This window comes from Phascolarctos cinereus, unplaced genomic scaffold (genome assembly GCF_003287225.1).
Source record: "Phascolarctos cinereus isolate Bilbo 61053 unplaced genomic scaffold, phaCin_HiC Scaffold_2;HRSCAF=192, whole genome shotgun sequence".
In the NCBI taxonomy this organism is placed as follows: Eukaryota; Metazoa; Chordata; class Mammalia; order Diprotodontia; family Phascolarctidae; genus Phascolarctos; species Phascolarctos cinereus.
Window position 1 is genome coordinate 35,579,154 of NW_027555625.1, and position 23,046 is coordinate 35,602,199.

At 44.4% G+C, this 23,046-nt stretch overlaps 1 protein-coding gene across 2 annotated transcripts in view; it reads left to right on the top strand.

The window, feature by feature from the left end:
• The first annotated feature begins 17,659 nt into the window (after positions 1-17,659).
• The window catches only part of SMYD1 (SET and MYND domain containing 1), a 37,487-nt gene continuing 32,100 nt past the window's right edge, over positions 17,660-23,046 (top strand). Inside the window, exon 1 of one of the 2 annotated variants that reach the window (XM_020969513.2) lies at positions 17,660-17,882. In XM_020969513.2, coding sequence (XP_020825172.1) covers positions 17,746-17,882 — 137 coding nt within the window. In that variant the 5' untranslated portion in view covers positions 17,660-17,745. The remainder of the gene's footprint in view (positions 17,883-23,046) is intronic. The other variant, XM_020969512.2, reaches the window with a different exon arrangement.

Here is a 23,046-nt window from a genome sequence, read left to right on the forward strand (position 1 = left end):
CCAGGTTTCAGTGACAGCCAGATGGAAGCAGTGGGAGAGGAACAGATTTAGGGTGAAGGGAAGTTTATTGCTTATAGAGCAGGCATTCCAGAGGGCACAGTGCAAGGTGGGTGGTATTTGATTGGAATTTTTCAGTGAGGGTTGAAGGAGATGGGAATGAGGAATCAGGTGATGGGGGATGGGCAGTGGGGTTTGGATGATGACTCTCAGCGCATTCAGAATGATTGGGATGTGTAGGCTGTGCTGGGTGAGAAAATGGTCCTCATTGGATGGAGGCTGCCACCTGTTAGGTGTGTTACATAGGGAACTACTTCTCAGGTATGGTTTGGATTAGATGATCTCTGAGGTGTTTTCCAAATCTGAGAGAGCCTGTGATTCTCTGAAAAGTCCAGTTGGGGAAGCAAGATAACGTGTAACCAATTGCTGGTTGTGTAGTACAGACTGTAAATATTTCTAGGAGTTCCAAGTGTCTGGAGGGGTATGGTTGGTCCTGGTAGCATCAGACCTTGAAGGAGGCTTGTTTGGAGGGAAGTCTGTGGGACATGGAAGAGAGCCCTGAACTGAGGGCCCCTTTTCAAGGCTCAGCTCTGCTACTCGCCATGTTTGTGACCTCCGGGCTTCTGTTTCCCTATTTGTAAAATGAAGGAGTAGAATGTGAGGCAGGTCAGTAGTTTTCTCTTCCCCTTTTTTCAAGTTGCCTCCTGAGAAGGGAATCCATTTTAAGGCACATTGGAGTCAAGATGCATTGGGACACTTATAAGCATTCAACTTTTAAATCATTTAAATTAGGGATCATGTCTGGGAGGTGGACATGTGCCTAGTCAACCGATTTCTCTCTTTATTTCCTTTGGGTTATGAGGACTTCTGTTGAGTCCTCTCTACAAATTGGTGAGCAAGACAGCTTCCTTCCAGCCATCAGGTGTGTACCTGTGTGTATCTCTCTAGTTTTGACCTTCAGAAGTGCCCACAGATCAGTCATTCAGCAAGCATTTATATATATATATATATATGTATGTATGTATGTCTCCTAGCTCTCCATATTGCCACATCATTACTTTTGATTATGCAGGCTTTCAAGTTCCATTAGCCTTATTTCAGTCTCACTTCACCCCTCAGGAATTGGACTTCTGTCCCAAAAATCAAGGGGCACTTTGGGAAGAATATACTTTAATCATTAACATTTACCATCTCTGCTCTATTGTTGACTCTGGAACTTTTGATAGGGAAGCAAAGTCCCCACCTTATAGATAATAACCTTCTGACATTGTCATTAAGGTAGATCCACGCCCTAAATTAGCAACCCTGGGGTAACTGTGGGTTAGGGGAAAGAACAGTGTCTTTAAAGAGAGCTGGCCTGTGTTCAACTCTGAGGTAACTGTGGGTTAGGGGAAAGAGCAGTGTCTTTAAAGTGAGCTGGCCTGTATTCAACCCTGGGGTAACTGTGGGTTAGGGGAAAGAGCAGTGACCTTAAAGTGAGCTGGCCTCTATTCAGATCCTGACTCCTAGCTACTAGCTCACTGGCCTGTAGTTGGCAGACTTATTCTGTCTTTTAAAAAATTTTGGGATGTTTACCTTCTCTATTCCTATTTTCTTTCCTCCACAGTCTTTCTTTTTAAAAATGTTTTTAGTATTTTTGCTTCCTTTTTTCCCCAACATCATTATCATTTTCCAGTAACCCTATCTCCACCCTAGAGCCCTCCTTTGTGGCAGAGAGAATCCCCCCCCCAGCCCGAGGCAGCGTTTGCAGCCCTCCGGGTCTCTTGTACAATGTCTCTGTAAGTGTGTCTTATCAGTCCTCTGGAAGCAAGATTTCCATTCCCTCTTGCTGACTTCCTAAGTCTCTTGGTGGTGTTTTTCTTTACATGATTGCCCTGTGGCCTTCCAGAGATGCCTGATAGTGGCTGAGCAGTCACACGTGCTCGTTTTTTCAGCCCCCAAGGATATAGTTCTGCTTGAATTTGTCAAGGGGGCCCAGGAGCTCTTTGACTTTCTCATTGAGTTTGGGAATCACTTCTCTGTTAGCAGTGTTTGTCCTGTCCCTCTCAGTCCAGAGGGCATTCTGGCCAAAAGCAAAATAAAAATTCAGTCATTGCCTTCTCTCTGTTGTCCTCTCTGATCCTTCTGCTGCTTTGACCCACCTTTAGTTCTCAGTATATTTTTTTAAAACCACCTTTCCATTGTCCTTTACTTTCTTCACCAGTCTCAGCTTATTCTGAGCTAGAGTAACCCAGGGCTTCTGTGGGACCATGCCATGTTTGTGTATCCATCCTTTGATATCTGCCCTTGTTTCCAACTTCTGTACGTGGCTTCTTAATTAACAAGCATTTAATAGATGTTGCCTTCTAGGTGGTAGGCCCCGTTCAAGGGTCTGGGGACTTAACAAAGGACAGAAACGGGATGGTCCCTCTCAGAAAACTTACATTCTAATGGGAGAATATACTACACGTAGGAGAGTGGTGGCTAAGGAAGGGACTTTTGTTTTCAGCAGTTAGGGAGATTGTAACTGGAGTAGTGGAATATCACCTCCATTCCAGTCACGATGGTAGCATTGATTTTATTAGTGTTTCCAGAACAAGCCTTGGGAAATCTAGGGGTGAGGGGAGTTCAGGAGAAGGAGACATGTGGCAGCAAAGCTGATGGCAGTGTGCTCACCGTGGGTAGGCCCTCTTGTCCTGGTGGATAGTTGAATAGAGTAGGAAGCCTGGTCTGGGGCCAGCAGAATTTTTGAGTGTTAGGTGATTTTTAAATTTACCAAATAGGTCCACTCAGCACCAATTTAGATTCTTAAAATCTAAGTTGGTTGGTAAATTCCACATGCATTTTGGCAAGACTGTCCCTTGGGCATTGTTTCTCTAAGATCTCATTCTTGAGCTATTCCTGACTTTCCCTGTAGAATTTTAGTCCATGAGACCCTACCTGTCCTTTCTCTGAACCCCATAAAGCCTTTTGCTGTACATCAGACTTGTCTGCTTCCTTTTCCTCCCCTTTCCTTCCAGAGCCCTCATTTCCATCCAGCAGCCATGTTCTCCTTTGAATGGCAGGGAGACTCAGGGTTTACCTTCATTAGTTCCTTTACCTTTTGAAGGATGAAATTACCATTAAGGTTGTTCAGGAATTAGTAAGCACTTCACTTTTGGCAGAGAGGGAGCGCCCTCAGATACCTGGACAGTTGAAGACCTTCTCCATCCATAACATGCCTCTGCCAGGTTTTAACTGTTTCCCAGCCTGCTTTTCTCTTTGCTTCCTCTGTCTGAGGGTGTGTGTCTTCTAACCATAGTTCTGCTTCTCTGGTGCCTACCATGCTCCCCCACCCCCAGGGCCCCTGAATGGGTGAGGTCTTGAGACAGTGTGCCCTCCTGTTCCAACAGTCTGTACTCTGATACCCATTTACCTCTGACCCAGTTACTTCCAACCCAGTTACCTCTGTATTCTTTTACAAAGACTAACCCTTCCTTCTGTGGGTGTGCTCATATAGCAGGGCTTGACCCACCATGCTGCACGTATGCCTGTGAGCTCTGATTTCCCTCTTAGCCTGCTTCCGTGCACTTCTCTTGTCCACCAGCTCTGCTCCATTCTAGAGGGGGTCCACTGAGGCCGTGGCCTTCACCAGGGGCTCCTTCCTTGGAGTGTCTCCTGTGGACTTGTGGATGTCTCAGGGGCTTCTTTCTCCTTGATTTAGCCATCCTCTGTGGCGAGGGCTCTTGGCCTTTTTTATGTCATGGGCTTCTCTGGATAACATGGGCTTTTGAAAATTCACCATTGAAGGGAAGGAAATGCTGTTTCAGTCAGAGGTTAGTGGAAAACAAGGTTGTGATTTTTTTTCTCATCATAAGTCACAGACCTCCTGAAAATCCCTGTCCAGTCCCTTCTGGGCCAGTTAAGAGCCTTGCTGTGTGCTGCACAGTACACACTTGTACCCAGTGTATCCCTTCCCCTCCTTTTCTCTCTCAAACCCTCTTGACCAGAGGTACAAGACTCCAAGTAAATCCATCCCTACCAACCTTTGCTGAGGTGCAGTTGCTCTTGGCCCAGAGGCCGTCATTTCTGTATTTTCAGTTGTGACCTAAAATCCAGGTCCCTCTCTCAGAGACATCATCTTTTTGACTTCATCACTTCCCCAGATCTTTATTTTTTTTAATTAGGAACTTAACAATCATCAACAACCATAAACATTTGAATATACAAAAAAGAACGCAAAAAGATAGAAGAGATACCTTCTACTCTTCCTTCTCAGAGCTGCTGCTCAGGGAAGGCAATATCTTGCAGGGGAATAGAGTCAGAGGACCTGGGTTCGAATCCTGCATCTTAGACATCCTACCTGTGTGATCTTGGGCAAATCACAGAACCTTCCTGAACCTCAATCTCCTCATCAGAGAAATGAGGTGGTTGTGCTGGAATGCCTGAGGTCCTTTCCAGTTTGACATCTGTGATCCTACTTCAGCTCAGTTCCCCTTTCTCTGTGTTTGAATCCAGCCCTTAGGGTCTTTGCACATGAGCCACCAGCCTTCCTGACAATTCCAATGCCACAAATGCCTTTCCTAGCTCCTCTTGCTTCTTTCCCACCTCTTCTCCTTCCAGAGAAGAAGTGTGTCTTTGGGCTCTCATTTTGGTTCTAACTTGCTACTCGAGTGACCACTCATGAAAATTGGGAGGGGGCTCAGTTCCTTTCAGCCTTGGCCTCAGCATTTATTCCTGCCTCTCTCTACTTTCCTTGAAGCATTTTCCTTTAGCTGTTTCACCTACACACGTCATAGCATTAGCTACATCAGTGTCAGCTACACAAAAACTACGCCCTGAACTGGCGATTGGACTTCCTAGGGATTGAATGTTTAGAAATGTCCCACCATATTCCCTGCTGCTCTCTACTGTGCCAGAGCTAACGGGCTGTGACCTCTGACATTTCTCTTTGCTTTTCTCAGTGGGTCAGGATTGGGGCTATTCCTGCCCTCTAGTGTCTCAGGCAACAGTGGAGAAGGACTGCACACCTCAGGAACTAGGCGGGAATGTTTGTATCTCCTGACTTTGAGGAGCAGGGGACCAAAGGTTCCTGTCATCATAGTTATTCACTGACAACGGAAAATACATCCTTTAAAAAAAAAGTCAGTTATTGTGCAATCCTCTCGTCTGGATGCAGAAGGGCAGTAATTGTTTTAGCCTGCCTCAGACCATTGTTGTGAGGAGAAAATTCTTTTCAGCATTGAGCTAGGTCTTGGCTTTTCGGGGGCTACCTTCATAGACATGGCTGGGGAAAAGGCAGAGCAAATTCCTGTCTAATTCAGTGATAGGGAGAGTCAGCTCAGCAAATTGGACCCCAAACTAGTGGTATAAATTATTGTTGTTCTTGTTTGTCCTTCATTCTCAAAGAAGACCAGGGCATCAGGAACGTGATGCCAAGCCTTGCAAGTGAATTGGATTTAAGTGAGAGAGGGCTGTGCCCAGCACCAACCTCACTCTCTCTTCCAGAGCCATCTGGGTCCAGTGGCCAGATTTAGATCCGTATGACTAGACATGGCCCTGGATGCAGTGGGAGGGCGTGAATTAAAGAAGTCCTTGCAGCCCCCCAAGAACCCTTCCTCCTTTTAAAATACAGCGATAGTGTTGACTTACTCAGTAATTTAGATGTTACATTTCAGGCTTCTTCCAATATTGGTAGGTCTCCTTTTCTCTCAGCTGCAGGTGACAGTGTGGAGGTGCTCAGAGCCCAAGAGGAATGGGAAGCCGTGGAAAACATTCAGGCAGGAGCAGGTAAGTGCAGGAAGTTAGGCCCTGTGCGCTTTGACTACAGGAGGCGGTGAGATGGGAGGCCAAGGCTGCTTGCATCTTCTCGTCTTTCCTCTGTAACTTGACAACTCAGAGCAAAGGTTCCCAAGCTTTTGGCGAGGATCTGTTCTTCCACATGCTAACTGAGCGTTGTGCTTCTGATTTATTCCATACCAGTAAAGATGCCACACAGAATTGTTCTTCAAATTCAGAAAGGTTGGAAGTCACTAAATTAGAACAGATTTTCTTCCCCAGTCTCAGTCTCCTCACCTTTCCAAAGGGGAGAATGAATGATCTTCAATTCCTGTCTCAGGGTTGTGAGGCTGAACCAGTAAATGAGCAGCTCTGGCATCCTCCTGGTACGCCTCTGAGGAATAGCTGTAGGCAGCCCTTTGAAGGTCTGAGAGGTGGGAGGGAAAGCCAAGGAGCCAGGGCTTTGCTGGGGAGAGAGAGCAGCCCCAGCCCGGCACTGTAGACTCCACCTTGAAAGGGATAATAACTTAAGTCCTTATCTGGTAAGACTTATTTGTCAGCTAACAGCTTGCTTAGCTGAAATGAACAGGATGGGGGTGGGGGAGGACACCAAAGACAAATTTCCTCCTTCTTTGGGTCCCTCTTCCTTGGCCTAAGGATCTGCATTCCTAGTCTGAGCTCTGGTAGCTAGAATCTATCTTGTGAGAATCTGCCCGCCCAAGCCTGAGATAGAAATCACTCAAGTCTTCTGTAACATACTATAAACACTTCCGGGGGGGGGGGTCGGAGAAATCATGCTGGGTTTGCAGCCTGGCTTTGCCACTTACTCTCTGTGCAACTGTGGATGAGTCAGTTACCTCTGGGCTTCGGCCTTCTCACCTGTAAAATGTGATTTGTAGCTATTTGGGGTTCACAGACCTCTCATGAGGTGAGAAAACAGGCTGCCTACAGTTCACAGGTAAAGCCTAAATGCCTTACTTGGGCATTCAAGGCCTTTACTCCTCCTGGTTGACTCAATCTGTCCAGTACTGATTAAGGGCTTATACCGCTAGGCACTGTACTGAATTCTGAGAATACAAAGAAAGGCAAATCCAGCACCTGCCCTCGAGAAGCTCTTACTTTAATGAACTGGGCACATCCAAGATGCCTACAGCCTGGATGGAAGTTGCTGCTGAAGATGGGGACTGGAAATGAGTCATGAAGGAAGCCAGGGAGATGAGGAGGGGGCACTCCAGATTTGAGGTGCAAGGACGTGGAGGGGGGAGAAGTAACAGGTGCGTGGAACAGCAAGGTGGCCAAGGTGGCTGGACGGTGAGCATGTGGAGGGGAGCAATGTGTGGAAAGGCTGATGGGAGGAAGGGGCCAGGGTGGGAAGGCCTTTCTATGCCTGAGAACTTTGTCTTTGATTCTGGAGGTCAGAGGGAGACAATTTTAATGAGGCAGATAGGGAGTGCCATGTGGCATAGAACCCTGGCCTGGGTCAGGAAGCCCTGAGTGCAGATCCTAGCCTAGCTAGCTGACCCCGGGCACGTCACTTCACCTCTGTCTGCCTCAGTCTTCTCATCTGTAAAATGGGGATAATCATGACACCTCCCTCCCAGGGTTGCTGTGAGAATAAAGTATTTGTATATCACTTGGCAAACCTTAAAGCGCTATCTACATGCTGGCTGTTGTTCTGAAATCAAACGTCCTCTACGAGGCTCCATCTGAACGCCCCTCCCAGCTGCTGTGCCCTTCTACCATCCTATGGCCCTCACGTGCTGATGGGCTGGACACCTAGCTTTCTTCCATCTACAGTTTCTCTTCCCAATTAGACTGTAAGCTCGGGAATAAGAACGGTGCCTTGGGCTTCACTGCGTCCTTCACACCCAGCGCAGTGTGTCTGTGGAGGATTATACCCTTTTTCTTATTGTGGAGGTTGTGATTTATAACAAGGGAAAATGCCCTCTGAAGAGGAGGAGACCCTGGGACACTCTTTCTTCCTTCTCATATGTTGCTGATGGACGATGTTTGGATAGAGGTACAAGAAGGTGAGTATTAAGAAGTGGAAATGACATCCTAATTAAGGTTCTATTCCCTGTTCTTTATTTAAAGGAACTGTCCCCTGTAGCTGCCCAATAGTAATGATTAGGATTTAAATTGAGTAGACTGTTTTGTTTTATTTGAGGGGCAAGAGGGTCCAGACCTGAGAGGGTGTTCCAGTGTGTGAACTCCCTTCACTGATACAGGTCAGCAACTTATCTGTAACTTAGATAGACTTAGTGAAAGCCTAGGGCCCTGGAAGTGGAGATAATTTACCCATGGTCACACTGAGCCCAGGTCTTTCTGATTCTATCCATTACTTCATGTTGCCTCCTTGCTAATAATTTGGATCTTTATTACCTTTTTCTCACTTCTATATAGAAAATAAAGTTTTTCTGTGCACATGCATTTCTAATGTCCCAAGTCTACACTGCCCTCCACCTTCTCTAAAGTTATCATTCAACTATCATAAGGTAATAGTGGAGAAAACTATGTGCTTTGCCTCCTCCCTTCCCCTAACCCTAGTTTTTTTTGGGGGATGTCCAACATGACTAGGGCACCTGGGTGGTGCAGTGGATAGAGCACCTTGTGCCTGGCGTCAAGAAGACATCTTCCTGACTTCAAATATGGCCTCAGACACTTCCTAGCTGTGTGACCCGGGGCAAGTCACTTAACCCTATTTACCTCAGTTCCCTCATCTGTAAAATGAGCTGGACAAGGAAATGGCAAGCCAACCACTCCCGTATCTCTGCCAAGAAAACACCCAATGGGGTCACAGAGAGTCAGACATGTCATTCAGAAATGACTGAAGAACAATAATAAATACTTACTGACTGACTTAATGATATGAGGTAGAGATGCTTCAGTATGGGGTCCATCTGTAAGAAATGATTCCTTTGGAACCCTACTCTATTCCAATCAGTGTTCATCAGTTTGACATGATTCCATGGGGGTAGTGATGATAAGTTCTGCACATTAGGCTCAAGATCTGTGAACTGCAGATTGTAAGTTTACTTGCTTATTCATAGGACGCTAACTAGAGGCTCCCCCTCCTTGTTTTTCCTTATTATGGTGACTAAGCCCAGCATGGTGGAGGTAACTCAATTGTATGGAAAGTTCCCCAACTTATTTTAGTACCTCTGGACCCCTCTCTGTTGTTCAATATGAGCTAGTGACCATCTTAAGACCACTTAGTCAGTGGAGATACCCCATGCTTTGCCTTACCGAAGATACTCCCCTCCCCTGCCCCACTGACATGAAGCAAGGTCTGTCAACTAATGGGATCCTGCGTTTTGTGTAGCCTTTCTGGAGTGTTTGAGTATCAAATCTGGTATTATGCCTTATAAAAAATAAGGACCTGGAAGAAGCGGGTATCTCAGACCATAAGGAAGGCCTGGGGTCCACTTCATTAGAGGGGCTCATGGACCCTTTAATAAAGTGCCATTGACTTAGAGCTCTGCCCCAGTGGTTTTTCTTGTAGATTGGGAAATTATAACCCCTACACAATCCAATCCAACCTGAAAAGCACTTGTTAAGTGATCACTACATGCAAAGTGTCATACTGGGAACTAGGCAAAGAAAGAAAAGAATGAGTGTGACCTCAAGGAGCTTATAGTTTTCTGGGGTAGTTGAGAAGGAGCAGAGCTTCTGTGGTGTTCTCGGGGGAAGACTGAGACCAGTGAGTAAGGGAGAACATTGTAAAATGATGGGTTTTGGTGTTTGTGGCAGAGCCTACTGGGTCCAAAGAAGGAAATCATAGCATCTCAGAGTTGGGAGGGGCCTTAGAAGTCATGTGGTCCAACACCTGCTTGGAGGAGCGTTGACTTTCCGTTCTGGAGTTCAGTACACAAGCCATGAATCCTGACATGAGACCTGGGACCTTTCGAGTCTGAGGCAAGATGCCAGGCTACTTCAGTGGGCCCAGGCAGACAAGAGAGCCACCAACACGCAGTGCTTGAATGCTGACTTGCCACAAAGTTTAGAAGTGGCCTGAGGGTCTCACGGGCATCACGTGTGAAGGGGAGACACAGGGAGCATCTCAGAGCTGGTTTCTCAGACAAGAACTGATTGGACTCAGTCTGCTCTTGAGTTCTTGGATCACAACAACTCTGTGGTTCTCTCCTGCTCACAGATGAATTCGAAGGACCGCCTTCAAAGGGTCCCTTTTGTCCTGGAACACTTGGACTCAGACCTAAAGAGGAGGTACATAAAGCCTCCATTCTGCTTCTCACATTTCACCTGCAGTTGTCAGGCAGCAGACACCATGTTGACCATTCCTTGGCCATTAATGAAGCTGCATTGGCTCTCAGGTAGATGACCATCTTCCAGGGAGGGATCAACCCATTAAGGAGGACTCTGGCAAGAATCTTGCCAGCAGTGACTAAGAGAGAGGACCCCCCCCTCCATTGTCACAGGACAATCTATTTCCTTTTCCTTTAATATAGATGGATAGTGGAGGCACCCTTGATCTCCTGGAAGATAATCTCTTCTTGCCATATAACCCGGAAGATTTCCATCAGCTTGTGTTTGAGCGATGGACCCCTGCCCCCGTAAATCTTAGCTGGAATAGAATCAGCACCATGTGTTTTGACGCATGAGAGGATTCTAATGGCATTCAAAACCTCTTCTTCCATTGGAGTTTGACTAGAAAAGGATTGACTTCCACCTGAGTATAAGGTCAGTGGCTTCAACATTAGTTGATGATGGTCTGTTGAGAAAACTTTGCAAGTGTACAGCCCGTCTTTCCAGAATCATGCCCTTATCACTGATCTGTGTAGCTTCATCAGCACTGAGTAGTTGAGATGTAGCATTTCTTTGGTCCATAAATAGCCTTCAGGGCATCTTAAAAAATTAATAAATTAAAAAACCAAATGAAGGAAAAAACACTTCTGGTCAAAGAAGGGTGGTCCTTTGGATGAGCAAATCCTTAATTCACAAGGTTTTGAGTGCCTTGCCTGTGGAACACAGCACCTTAACTAAGAATCAAGCAGGCAGATTCAGATCATCAGATCAGTGGAGATAGGACTTATCTGCTGCTAATTCTTCTAAGCTACTGCCTTTATGGAGGTAGGAGTTGGAGTGGTAGAAGATGAAGCCCTGGCATTGATTTCTAACCCTTGTAACCATTAGGTATCTCGGTGGTGGCTTACTGTCAGAACTCTCTCTTGGGAAGTGAGGAGAGAAACCCAGTCCTCACAGATCGTACCTACTTCCACCTATTGGGGCTGGTTTGGAGTAGGAGGTTTCCTTCCACTGACTTGTCCTCCCTTCCATTCCTCCCAGGTGAGGTCCTCCCTCCTTCTTTTCTCTCATCTCTCTCCCCTCCCCATTTCTCTGCATAAAGATTACTGAGGAATCTAGCTCCAGAGGTTTGAGAACTGAAATTTTAGACAAATAAACTCTTGGGTCATTTATTTATAAAAAATAAGCCTTTGGACTTAGATATAAAGGCTGATACCATAAGTAAACTGGGAGAACAAGGAATAGTTTACCTATCAGATCTATAGAGAACAGAAGAGTCCATGACCAAACAGAAGATAGAGAACATTATGAAAAGCAAAATGGATAATTTTGATTACATTAAATTGAAAAGTTTTTGCACAAGCAAAGCCAATGCAACTAAGATTAGAAGGAAAGGTAGAAAATTGGGAAAGAATTTTTACAACCAGTCTCTCTGATAAAGGCCTCATTTCTAAAATATATAGAGAATTAAGACAGATTTATAAGAACACAAGCCATTCCCCAATTGATAAATGGTCAAAGGATATGAACAGACAGTTCTCAGATGAAGAAATTAAAGCCATCTAAAGGCATATGAAAAAATGCTCTAAATCATTATTGATTAGAGAAATGCAAATCAAAACAACTCTGAGGTACCACATCACACCTATCAGATTGGCCAACATGACAAAACAGGAAAATGATAAATGTTAGAGAAGATGTGGGAAAATTGGAACACTAATACATTGTTGGTGGAGTTGTGAAATGATCCAACCATTTTGGAGAACAATTTGGAACTATGCCCAAAGGGCTACAAAAATGTGCATACCCTTTGATCTAGCAATAGCACTCCTAGGGCTATATCCCAAAGAGATCAAACAAATGGGAAAAGGACCCACATGTACAAAAATATTCATAGCAGCTCTTTTTGTGGTGGCAAAGAATTGGAAATGGAGAGGATACCCATCAATTGGGGAATAGCTGAGCAAGTTGTGGTATATGAATGTAATGGAATACTATTGTGCTATAAGAAATGATGAACAGGCTGACTTCAGAAAAACCTGGAAAGACTTATATGGTCTGATGCTGAGTGAAGTGAGCAGAACCAAGAGGACTTTGTACACAATAACAGCCATGTTATACAGTGACTAATATTGTTAAACTGAACCCTTCTCAGCATTATGAAGATCTAAGACATCTCCAGAGGCCTCGTGATGGAAAATGCTGTCCACATCCAAAGAAAGAACTATGGAAGTCGAATTGCTATCACTTATTTTTACCTTTTGTTGAGTTTTGTTTCAACTTTCTGATGGTTCCTCCTATTGGTTTTAATTTTTACTTACAACTTCAGTAATGTGAAAATATGTTTAATAGGAATGTAAATGTAAAGGCTATATCAGATTGTGCACTGTCTTGGGGAGGGTGGCGGGGAGGCAGGTGGGGAGGCAGGGGGAGAAAAATTTTCAACTCAAAAGCATATGGAAGTGATTGTTGATAAATCAAAATAAATTAATAAAATAAGAAAAAAAACCAAAAAAAAATAAGCCTTTGAAGTTCTTTGCTTATTACATGATTTATTGGATTGTTGCTAACATCAAACACGTCAGTATTGGCTTGGCCTGTCCCTGAATGGTTTCTAGAACACCAAATGGGCCAGTCCCAGCTTACATATTCTGTGATATAAAACTGCCCCAGAGCTGGGCCTTCTCCCATAGTGCATTTTGATCACAGTTTAAGACATATCTGTAAGACAATGGAGAATAAATTTTTATCTAAAAAAATTAAACTTAAAATACTATTGAAAACAGAAAATAGTTGAAAGAGGAAACATGAAAGGTTGGGTTTAAATCTTTTTTTTTTTGGTGAGGCAATTGGGGTTAAGTGACTTGATCAGGGTCACACAGCCAGTCAATGCTGTATGTCTGAGGCTGGATTTGAACTCAGATCCTCCTGACTCCAAGGCCAGAGCTCTATCCACTGCACCACCTAGGTACCCCTGGGTTTAAATCTGCATCTGGAAGCATGGAGTGAGGGAAGCTCTCTCAGCCTTCTTCTTCCAGAGGACTTATCCTACTTGCATGTATGACCTTTAACAAGTTACTTACCATCTCTTTCCCTGGGCCTCAGTTTCCTGATCTGTAAGATGAAGGAGTTGAAATAGATGGCCTCTAAGTCCTTGCCAGCTCTAAATGTTTGGCTCCTCCCTGTGCAAGTGGGGGCAAATCCCTCCAGCTCTCTGTACTTCAGCTTCCTTAGCTGAGAAATAAGGAGACTGGGCCTCAGGGATCTCTGGGGTCCCTTAGAGCTGTAGCCCAGGAAGTCTATGAATTTAAACATGTTTCATAACTGTTTCAATATAATTGGTTTCCTTTGTAACCTGTGTAGTTTATTTTATGCATTTAAACTTGTATTGCCTAGCAGGGACCCATGGGCATCACCAGAGAGCGAGCACTGGTTTTTGACTTTCTTTATAACCCCAGGACTTATCACAGTGCCTGGCACATACTAGGTGCTGGCTAAATTTTTGGTTGACTTGACATGACAGAAAAATGTTAGGAATGCCTCCCTCTTATCTATGATCCCATGTTACTATTAATTTAATCTTGTTCTCAGTTATAAAACCATTTGGATTGCTGTAAGGTCAGTGGTTCAGTGGTCCTCCCATAGCCATCTAGTACATCCATATTTCAAAGGCTGATAGCAGCCCATCTTCCTTCTGAGGATGTGCACACTACGTACACACCTACATGTAACCCCAACACTCCCTTTTATATTCTCCAAAGGACTAAAAATCCTTCAAAAGGCATGTGCTTTTTAAACTAATTATTCCAAGGTAGGTGTGTTCTGGGCCATTCAAACAAAGATGAAGACCAGGAGACCTAGCAAACAATCCCTGTATGTCTGTCTGGCACCAGGCTGAGTGATGTATACACTTCAAGCAAAAGGCTCCTGCCTGGTGCTGAGGCAGTGTCTCCAGGCTCTCACGGACTGCCATTATCAGGCATTATCAGTCATGGAGAGGGAAGCCTGCTATTGCATTGCTATTTTTATCCGAGGCCCACTTACTGGAAGGAAGAGTCTGTCCCTGCTTTGTGGGGGCCTCACTCGACCCCAGTGTATTTTTAAAGGAATACTCCCAGAGAGGCTGTCACAGAAAGAGAACCAGATTGGAAGTCAGAAGAGCTGGGCTTGAGGCCTGACTTGGCCATTGATTCACTGGGTAACTGTAACAAGTGGCTTAAACTCTGGTGTTCCACCTGTCTCTTAGGGCATAGTGAGGGACAAATGAGATCTTGTGTACAAAGCTCTTTGTAACCATGGATATATGCTTGTAAATAATACTGTTTCACAGTTGTATCAAGGTGGAAGAATGGATAGAGCCCTGGACTTGGAATCAAGAAGACCTGAGTTCAAATCCTGCCTCAGACACTTATTAGCTTTATGACCCTAGGCGAGTTACTTAATCTCTGTTTGCCTCAGTTTCCTCAATTCTAAAATACAGATCATAACAGCACCTTCCCCTCAAGGTTGTTCTGAGGATAAAATGAGATAGTATTTGTGAATCCCTTTGAACGTGCCTGGTGCTAGTAGGTACTTAATAAATACTTGTGAAATCTGAGACCTAAGTCCAAATCACAAAAGAATGGAAGGTAGTGGAGGGTGAAACCTATAGAAAGCTTGATATGAGACCTAACTCAACCACATCAACCCAAGAATCTTTGGAAGACAACAGATAGATGCAAAATGGAACGGATGTGTCAGCATTTTTATAGCTGTCCATTTACTGTTACTGGCAGGGGAACCATCTTATTTGGACTTATTTGGAACATTCCAGTACAAAAGTACCCTAAAGGCTATAAGAGGAAGTGGAAATGGTATTTAAGAATATAAAGAAGGCAAAAGCACATAGAAAAAAATCTGTCCTCAGAATGTTACAATGGGAAAGGCTCTCAAGGATTGATTTTTTAAGAAGATCTCTCAAAGATGGGAAGAGTACAAAAAAAATCCTAGATATTACTGTCTCCATGGTATGGTTTTCAAAAAGACATCAATTACTCTGGACCCCATGCTGGTCTTTTTTTTTCTGATCCTTACAAAATCATTGTGAGAATAGTTCACATATGTTCTAGGGATGTCCTTGATGGAAACAGGAGAAGGGAACAAACAAGACCCTTGGACACATTTTCACACCTTGTCTGAGAGGTGGAGTGAACACAAGGTCCCACTTTATCTATTGCTTACTGATTTTTTTTTTTTTAAAAAGCAGACACACGATTTCATCTATGTAGGGAGGGCTCAGGGAGGAACTCCTTACATTCAGTTCAGCACCTTTCCTTCTCATATCCACCCAAGACTTTATTCCCCCATCCAGGCAAAACATTCTAAATAGTAAAGTAAATAACCCATTAGGTTGACAAGGATTGACAGACTTTAAAATAGTTGTATAATAAATGGGTGACCAGTTGGATGTTTATTTTTCTAGATTGTCAAGCCTGAAGAGTCAGGTACAAGGCTTCACTGCCATCAGATCAAGAACCTTCTAATTGGCTTCCTGCCTTAAGTTTCTTTCCATTTGTTCTGGGCTGGGCCTGGCTTAGGCTAATCTCCTGGTGGTTTAAGTCCCATACTGGAATGCAGCAAGGCTATGGGTTATTCAGTAGTTAACAAAGAGCTTTCCTTAGCCAAGTAGAAGGTTGTTTATTCACTAAGGATAGGCATTCAGAATACCCCAAGTTTAGCTGAATGAAATTCCCCTGCCTCTGAGTTGCCCATGGTGGTCCTCTGGTCTTTAGTTTCCCAAATCATCTGAGTCTTGAGGGTGGTTTTAATACCTTTTAAGGCAAAAGGAACCTAACTCTCATAAAAGTGGGAGTGAGGGCTTAGGATCCATTGTTCCTACCATAGCACTCCAGTGCATCCTTCACTCCGCTGCCATATCTGTCCACATCACCCTCCTAATCATTAAACTCCTATGACTCCCTATACCTCCAGGATCAAATATGACATCCTCTGTTGTCATTCACAGCCCTTCACAACCTGGTCCCCTCCTCCCTTCCTAGTCTTGCCCCCCCCCATTCTATAATCTGGCTATACTGGCCTCTTTGTTGTTTCTTGAACACGGCACTCCAATGATGTCCTCCCAGCTCCTTTCCAGCTATAATAGATGCTCCTACTATAATCCTATGTGTCCCTTAAGTCACCCTTGCTCTAGATAGGACAATGAGGTCTTTGAGATGCCACAGTTAAGTACTAAAAATGCAAAATAAGTAAATTTCTGAAATGCAAGGGTGTTCCATTTTGATTTCAGAAAGAGATCCCTTCCCTTCTGTAAGAGGGGAGATAATGGGGTGTCAGATGGAGTATCAGCCGTGTGGTACAATGGACAATGTGCCACATTTGGAGTCCTAGTTCTCCTTCTTGCTAGTTGGATGACCTAAGAAATGCCTCTTAACTTTTCTGTTCCTCAATTTCCTCATCTGTAAAATTAGGGGATCAAGCTTGATGTCCTCTAAAGGCCCCTTCTAGCTCTAGATTTATGATCTGTGATCCTGTAAAGTTAGGAAGACCTAACTGGCTTCGACTTTGACACATTCTGGCTCGGACAATCACTTAAGTTTTCAGTGACCCAGGCAACTGCCTAAGATTCTAAGTTGCCTTCCACATTGGCAGATGGAGTTTTCCTATCAGGAGTTTTCTACACTGATGAAGTCACAGGTCAAGACTGCTACACACACACACACACACACACACACACACACACACACACACACAGAAAAGTGATCCCAGAGGATTATATGCATACAGCCAAGGACCTTGGAGGCCATCTTTTCCAGCCCCTTTCATTTTGCAGATGAGGAAGCTGTACCCAAGGGAAGAACACCAGAGCTGGAGTCTAGGGACCTGTGTTCAAATCCGGCCTCTGTGACCTCAGGCAAAGTCATTTCATTTCCCTGGTCCTCAGTTTCCTTATTTGTAAAATGAGAGGACCCATTGGTAGACTGGAGTAGATGCCCTTTGGGGTCCCTTCCAGCTCTAGAGCTATGATATTATGAGACCATTTATATTCTCGGGAAAGTTAAGTGATTTGACTGAGGTCACATGGATCTTAGAGGACAAGGCTGGGATGTGGGTCTAGGTTCTCTGACTTCCATTCTAGCTCTGTCTCCACCGGCTCCTACATCCCCAGTGGGGGAGGGTTTGGTGCCCTTGTCAGCAGCTGCTGTCCCTCTCCCCCCCAGCTCAAATCCCTTGATCTCTCCTGATCATGGTATTAGAAAGGGCCCCAGCAAATACCACTTTTCCTCAGGCCACTGTTTCAGCTGTTGCCTCCTGATAGACAGAAGCATCTGGCTGCTAAAAATATCCCAGTGAACCAGCACTTCGCAAAGCAGGAGTATGAATTAAGGTCTGGGCTTTCCAAACATGTACACACAGCTTGGGAAAGCATATGCTAAATGTTTTCAGATCCAAGTGGTGAATAGAGCTAGTCCCTGAGCCCTCCTTGCTTTTTCAGCGTTGACTGGTCCTGACAGCTGGGGTCAGGGTGGGGATACTCTCCTTTCCTCCCCTCTGCCTTGCCCACCCTACCCCGTACCCTGTGGACAGTGGTGCAGCAGGCAGAGGGGGAGGAGGTGAGTGAGGGGTGGGAAGGAGGGCTGTGCAGGGAAGGGGCGGTGGCGAGACCATTTATGGACTTGGTCTTTGGGATGCCAAAGGTGTTGAAATAACAGCAGCTAAGATCTGCTGTGCTGGGCCAGGGAGGTTTCTGCAATGACAATAGGAAGCATGGAGAAAGTTGAAGTGTTCACTTCAGAAGGCAAAGGCCGGGGCCTTAAGACCACCAAAGAGCTCTGGGCCGCTGATGTTGTCTTTGCCGAGCGGGCTTATTCTGCGGTAGTCTTTGACAGGTAGGTCGCCAGTTTTGGTGGGGGGTGGGCTTAGTGGATGAGATGAACGAGGCCAGACTGTGATACCCCATGGGGGACCAAAAACTAGAATCATGAGAAATCATGGGATTTAGAGCTGGAACACTAGAGGTCAGAATAATAAAAATAATAGCAATAGTAATAACTAAGGCATTTTAAGGTTTGCAAAGCGCTTTGCAAACATCTCCCTTAATATCCAACCCTCACATGTTGTGGATGAGAAAATGAAGGCCCAGAGAGATTGTGATTTGCCCAAGGTTCCATGGTAGCACCAGTGCTGAGATTTGAACCCAGGTCCTTTGACTTGACTCCAAATCTAGCCCTTGCTCCTTTACTACCAAAGTCCAATAGTTGTTTATTCTCGACATACTCATAAATTGTCCAAGTTAGAAGGGATCTTAGGGGACCATCTTGTGCATCCCCTCATTACACAGCACAAATGACTTACCCAAAGCCCTAGACCTAGTGAAGGACCGTTTGGGGCTAGCACCAGGTGTCTTTGTTCCTGGCCTTGTCCTTGGTGCATTCTTCAGGGGCATGTTAGGATCACTTGCTGCTGTCTTGTAAGAAAAGCCTGTGGAAGAGGAACAAAAATTCCAGGCGACTTTGTTCCTTCAAAGATCTATGGCACAGTGCACAGTAGGAGAGGGAACAGATACCTCAGAGATTCTCCTTGGGGCCAGAGTTTTCTCTGTGGCTGTGGTGACTCTGAAAGGGAGGGGAAAATGGGTGTGACGGTGAAGGGGGAATGGAAAGACTTTTTTAAAAACTTTCTAGCCTAAGAGAATGCATAACAACGTGCAAAGCTTTACCTCAATGAACTGTGATTTTGTCCATAAATTGCCTGAAGCCCAGAGAGGTCAGGCTACTTGCCCAAGGTCACACAGCTAGTAAATGTTGGAGGTGGGATTTGAAATGAGGTCTCCCTGGTTTTATGTCCACCTATGCAGGGAATCGTGTAGTTCAGTGGACAGTGTGCTGGCTTTGAAATCAGAAGACCTGGGTTCAGATCACCCTTCTAAGACAATCCAGGGGCAAGTTGGTGAAACTCCCTGATCCTTAATTATAGCATCTATAAAATGAAAGCATTGGACAAGATGGTTTCTGAGGTCCCTTTTAGCTCTGTGTCTAAAGGCTAAGCCATTACTGTTAAACACATTCTCAAACAGATGCTAGAGACAGTGTGATGCAATAATAATAATAATATAATAATAATATAATAATGATTGCTACCATTTATATAGGACTTGAAGGTTTTTAAAGAGCTTTACCAGTATTATCACATTTGGTCCTCACAATTCTCTGAGGATATTGTTAGTTATTTTCCAGTCATGTCTGACTCTTCATGACCTCATTTGGATTTTCTTGACAGAAATACTAGAATGGTTTGCCATTTCCTTCTCCAGCTCATTTTACAGATGGGGAAACTGAAGCAAACAGGGTTAAGTGACTTGCCCAGGGTCACACAGCTAGGAATTGTCTGAGGCCAGATTTGAACTCAGGAAGAGTTCTTGACTCCAGGCCCAAAGTTCTGTGCACTATGGTGCCCCCTAGCTGTCCTAGTCTTCCTCCTCCTCCTCATTATTATTATTATCATTATTATTATCCCCATTATATAATAGCTATTACTATCCCCAGTTTACAGATGAGAAAATTGTGGCACAGAGATTAAATGACTTTCCTAGCCTCCCACAGCTAGTAATGGTCAGAAGCAGGATCTGAACTCAGGCCTTTCTGATTCCCAGATCCAGTATTCTATGCAGTGCACCACCTGACTGCTTGGAGGAGAAGGTGCTGGACTTGCAGTCCAGAAGACTGAGGCTCAATACCCGTTTCCTATTCTCATAACTGAGTGACTCTGGGCAAATCTCTTAAGACTCTCTCAGCCTCGGTTTCCTCATCTCTAAAATGGGGCTAATGATATCCAAAGCAGTGGTTGGGAGGATCCAGGAAGATGATGTAATGTGGATAAATCTCTTTGTAAACATAAAAATGCCGCATCAATGCCAGTTAGAACATCTGAGGATTATAATATTCAATTATAACTGATTATAATCCTTCCTACTGATAGTAGGTCATTCTTCGAGTGTTACATACACGAAGATACGTGATCTTATTTGATCCTCACAACAGGCATGTGTGGGTTGGTGAGTGGAAGAGAAAGTTGAGGCTCAGAGAGATTGAATACGAGCTCAAACAATGAGTCAACAAGCATTTATTATTCATGGGCAATAAGAATACAAGTAAAAAAGTAGGACAGCCCCCCCCCCCCCCCCCGGCTTCTATTGGAGGAAGTGAAATGGTCATCGTTAACATTATCCTCTGGCTGCCTCATAAAGGCTCTGGGATGGAGCCAATGCAAATGCTTCAATGGAGTCTTAAGAGTGCTGGATTTATGGTCAGAGGACCTGGGTTCAAATTCTGACTCCTCTGACACCTTACAACCTGGGTGACCTTGAGCAAGTGACTTAGCCCACCTGAGCTTCAGTCCCCTCATGTGTAAAATGAAAGGCATGGGACTAGAGGACACCTGAGTGCCCTTCCTGTTCTTGATCTATGACCCCACCACCCCAGGATCATCACCCTCATGAGCAGAACCCGAGGAGAGAGGGGGCTAGGCTAAGGAGACAGAGCCAAGTCTTCTGGTGCCTAATCCAGTGCAGTATACTCTCCACATTAAGGTAGGAGTAAGGATCAGAACAGGTTTTTTTTTTTTGTCCAGTTTTATTATTTCATGGGTGCAGTATACTGGTGTGCATGGAAACTCCTTCCTGTCAATGCAGATGGGCAATTCAAGCCCATGGACACTTTAGCATTGGCACTGAGAGGTTAACTAACTTGGACGCTGTTTGAGCCTGCTCTTCATTCCTCAGATGAAGGTGGTGGTGTCTGACCCACCCAGGGACTTTTCAAAAAAGGAAGGTTTGGACCCAGGGGTCCTTGATCAGATTGCAAGTCTTTGATGATTCCCTAGCAGGTGATGTCTGAAAGCCTAACTAATCCCTTGGAGGCTGAGGGAGGGGCGGGGGGAGGAGACCTGGGAGAGATGAATTAAACTACCCTATAAAAGTTTTATTTTCTTAGCCACCCTATAAAGCAACCCCTCCTAATTCACATTGCTGGCTTGTTTTAGAGACAGTCAACAAGTCCTTATTAGATGCTTACTGTGTGCTAGGCACTGTGCTGAGTACTGGGGATATGTGAAGAAAGGCAAAAACATTTTTCCTCCCTTCAACAAGCTCACATTTGAATTGGGGAGACAATATACAAACAACTGTGTGTGTATGTATACATATACACACCTATATGTATGTATGTACACACATATCATATATATGATGTATATCATATATACACCTATGCTGTATATCTTCCCTCTGAGATCATCTTCTATCTATGCTGCATATATTATATATAGATATTTTCTATATGTATATATAGAGAAGGAAGGAAAGAAAAGGAAGGAAGGAAGAAAAAGAAAGGAAGAAGAAAAAGAAAGGATGAAGGAAGGAAGAAAGAAAAGAAAAGAAAGAAGGAAGAAGAAAAAAAGGAAGAAAAAGGAAGAAAGGATGTAGATGGATAGTAATTTCAGAGGGAAGGCATCAGCCACTGAGGGAATGCAAAAACCTCCTGAAGAAAGGATATGAGCTGAGTCTTGAAGGAAACCAGGGAAGCCATCAGGTGGCCGTGAAGAGGGAGGGTATTCTCACCATGAAGGCAGCTAGGATGAAAGAATGGGGTGGGGAGGTGCAGCGTCTTGTATGAGCAACACTAAGGCCAATGTAAAGTTGGGAAATAGAATGATGGAAAGACATATGTACGTTCTAAGGCTGGGGTGGCAGGAAGGGCCTGAAAGGCTAAACAAGGATTTTAATTTGATTCCAGAGGGCATAGGGAACCAGTGGAGCTTACTGAGAAGTGACTTTTTGCTAAGAAAGTACCTTTGGCAGCTGAGAGGAGCATGTGACTGGATCTGCAGTAATGATTGGTTCTTATTGATGAAACCTAAGTGAGAGGGAGGCTGAAAACCCCAATACTAAAGATCATTTCTTTGTTGGCCCATTCAGTAGATTTTGGGTAGAAAGACGTTCAGGATCCCAGCAAAGCGTGGTCCTCTGGCCGGCTGAGATTCCATTGAGGTTGTTAGTTGGATAAGATTGCAGTTTACATAAGAGAGCGAAGACCCTGGACAAAGGTTAGGAACTCTGTAAGCACATCATGATGAAGGTTCTTTGAGGGCAGGGAGTATTCCATTTTTGTCTTTTTATCACCAGGTCCCAGCACGGTGCCTTTACCTATTACGAGGGAGGTCTAGTCTACTCTGGTCCTGTGTAGGGAACTCTCAGTTTGGAAACTTCCTTCATTGATACAGATTGGAAGTTATCTGTACCGTAGTTGCCTAAGGCTACTGAGAGCTTTACAAAACTGGTCTTATTTGATCTTCAAAATAACCCTGGTGGGGTAGGTACTATTATTATCTATATTTTACAGTTGAGGAAACTGAGGCAGGCAAAAGTGAAATGACTTGCCCTGGTGACACCAAGGACAGCCTTCTGTATTCTACTCCAAGCTGCTTCTCTGCTTGCAAGACATCATTCAACAACTATTTTAAAGCACCTGCTATGTGCTAGGCACTGTGTTCGGTGCTGGGGATAGAGATATGAAGAATGAAACAATCCCTGCTCATGAGGCCCTTATGCAATAGGTGCTTAATAAATGCTTCTGGCATGAATGAATGAATAAGTGAAGATGCTGATGATGTAAGAAAGATTTTCATTTATTTCTTTAATGTGTAATGCCATTCAAAACTACGCTAGAGGATATTCATTCCTTTGAAAATGTTTATTGAGTGCCTCTTATTTTTGACCTTAACCACATATTATCTTATTTTTAAAGGTCGTGGAAATAGTTCTGGATTTGTAGTTAGAGCACCTGGATTTACATTAGGCAGCTAGGGGACACAGCGGATTGAGTGCTGGGGTTACAGTCAAGTAGTCATGTCCAACTCATGTGATCCAGTTTGGGTTTTTCCTGGCAAAGATACTGGAGTGGTTTGCCATTTCCTTTTCCAGTTTATTTTACAGGTGAGGAAACTGAGGCAAATAGGGTTAAGTGACTTGCCCAGGTCACACAGCTAGTAAGTGTC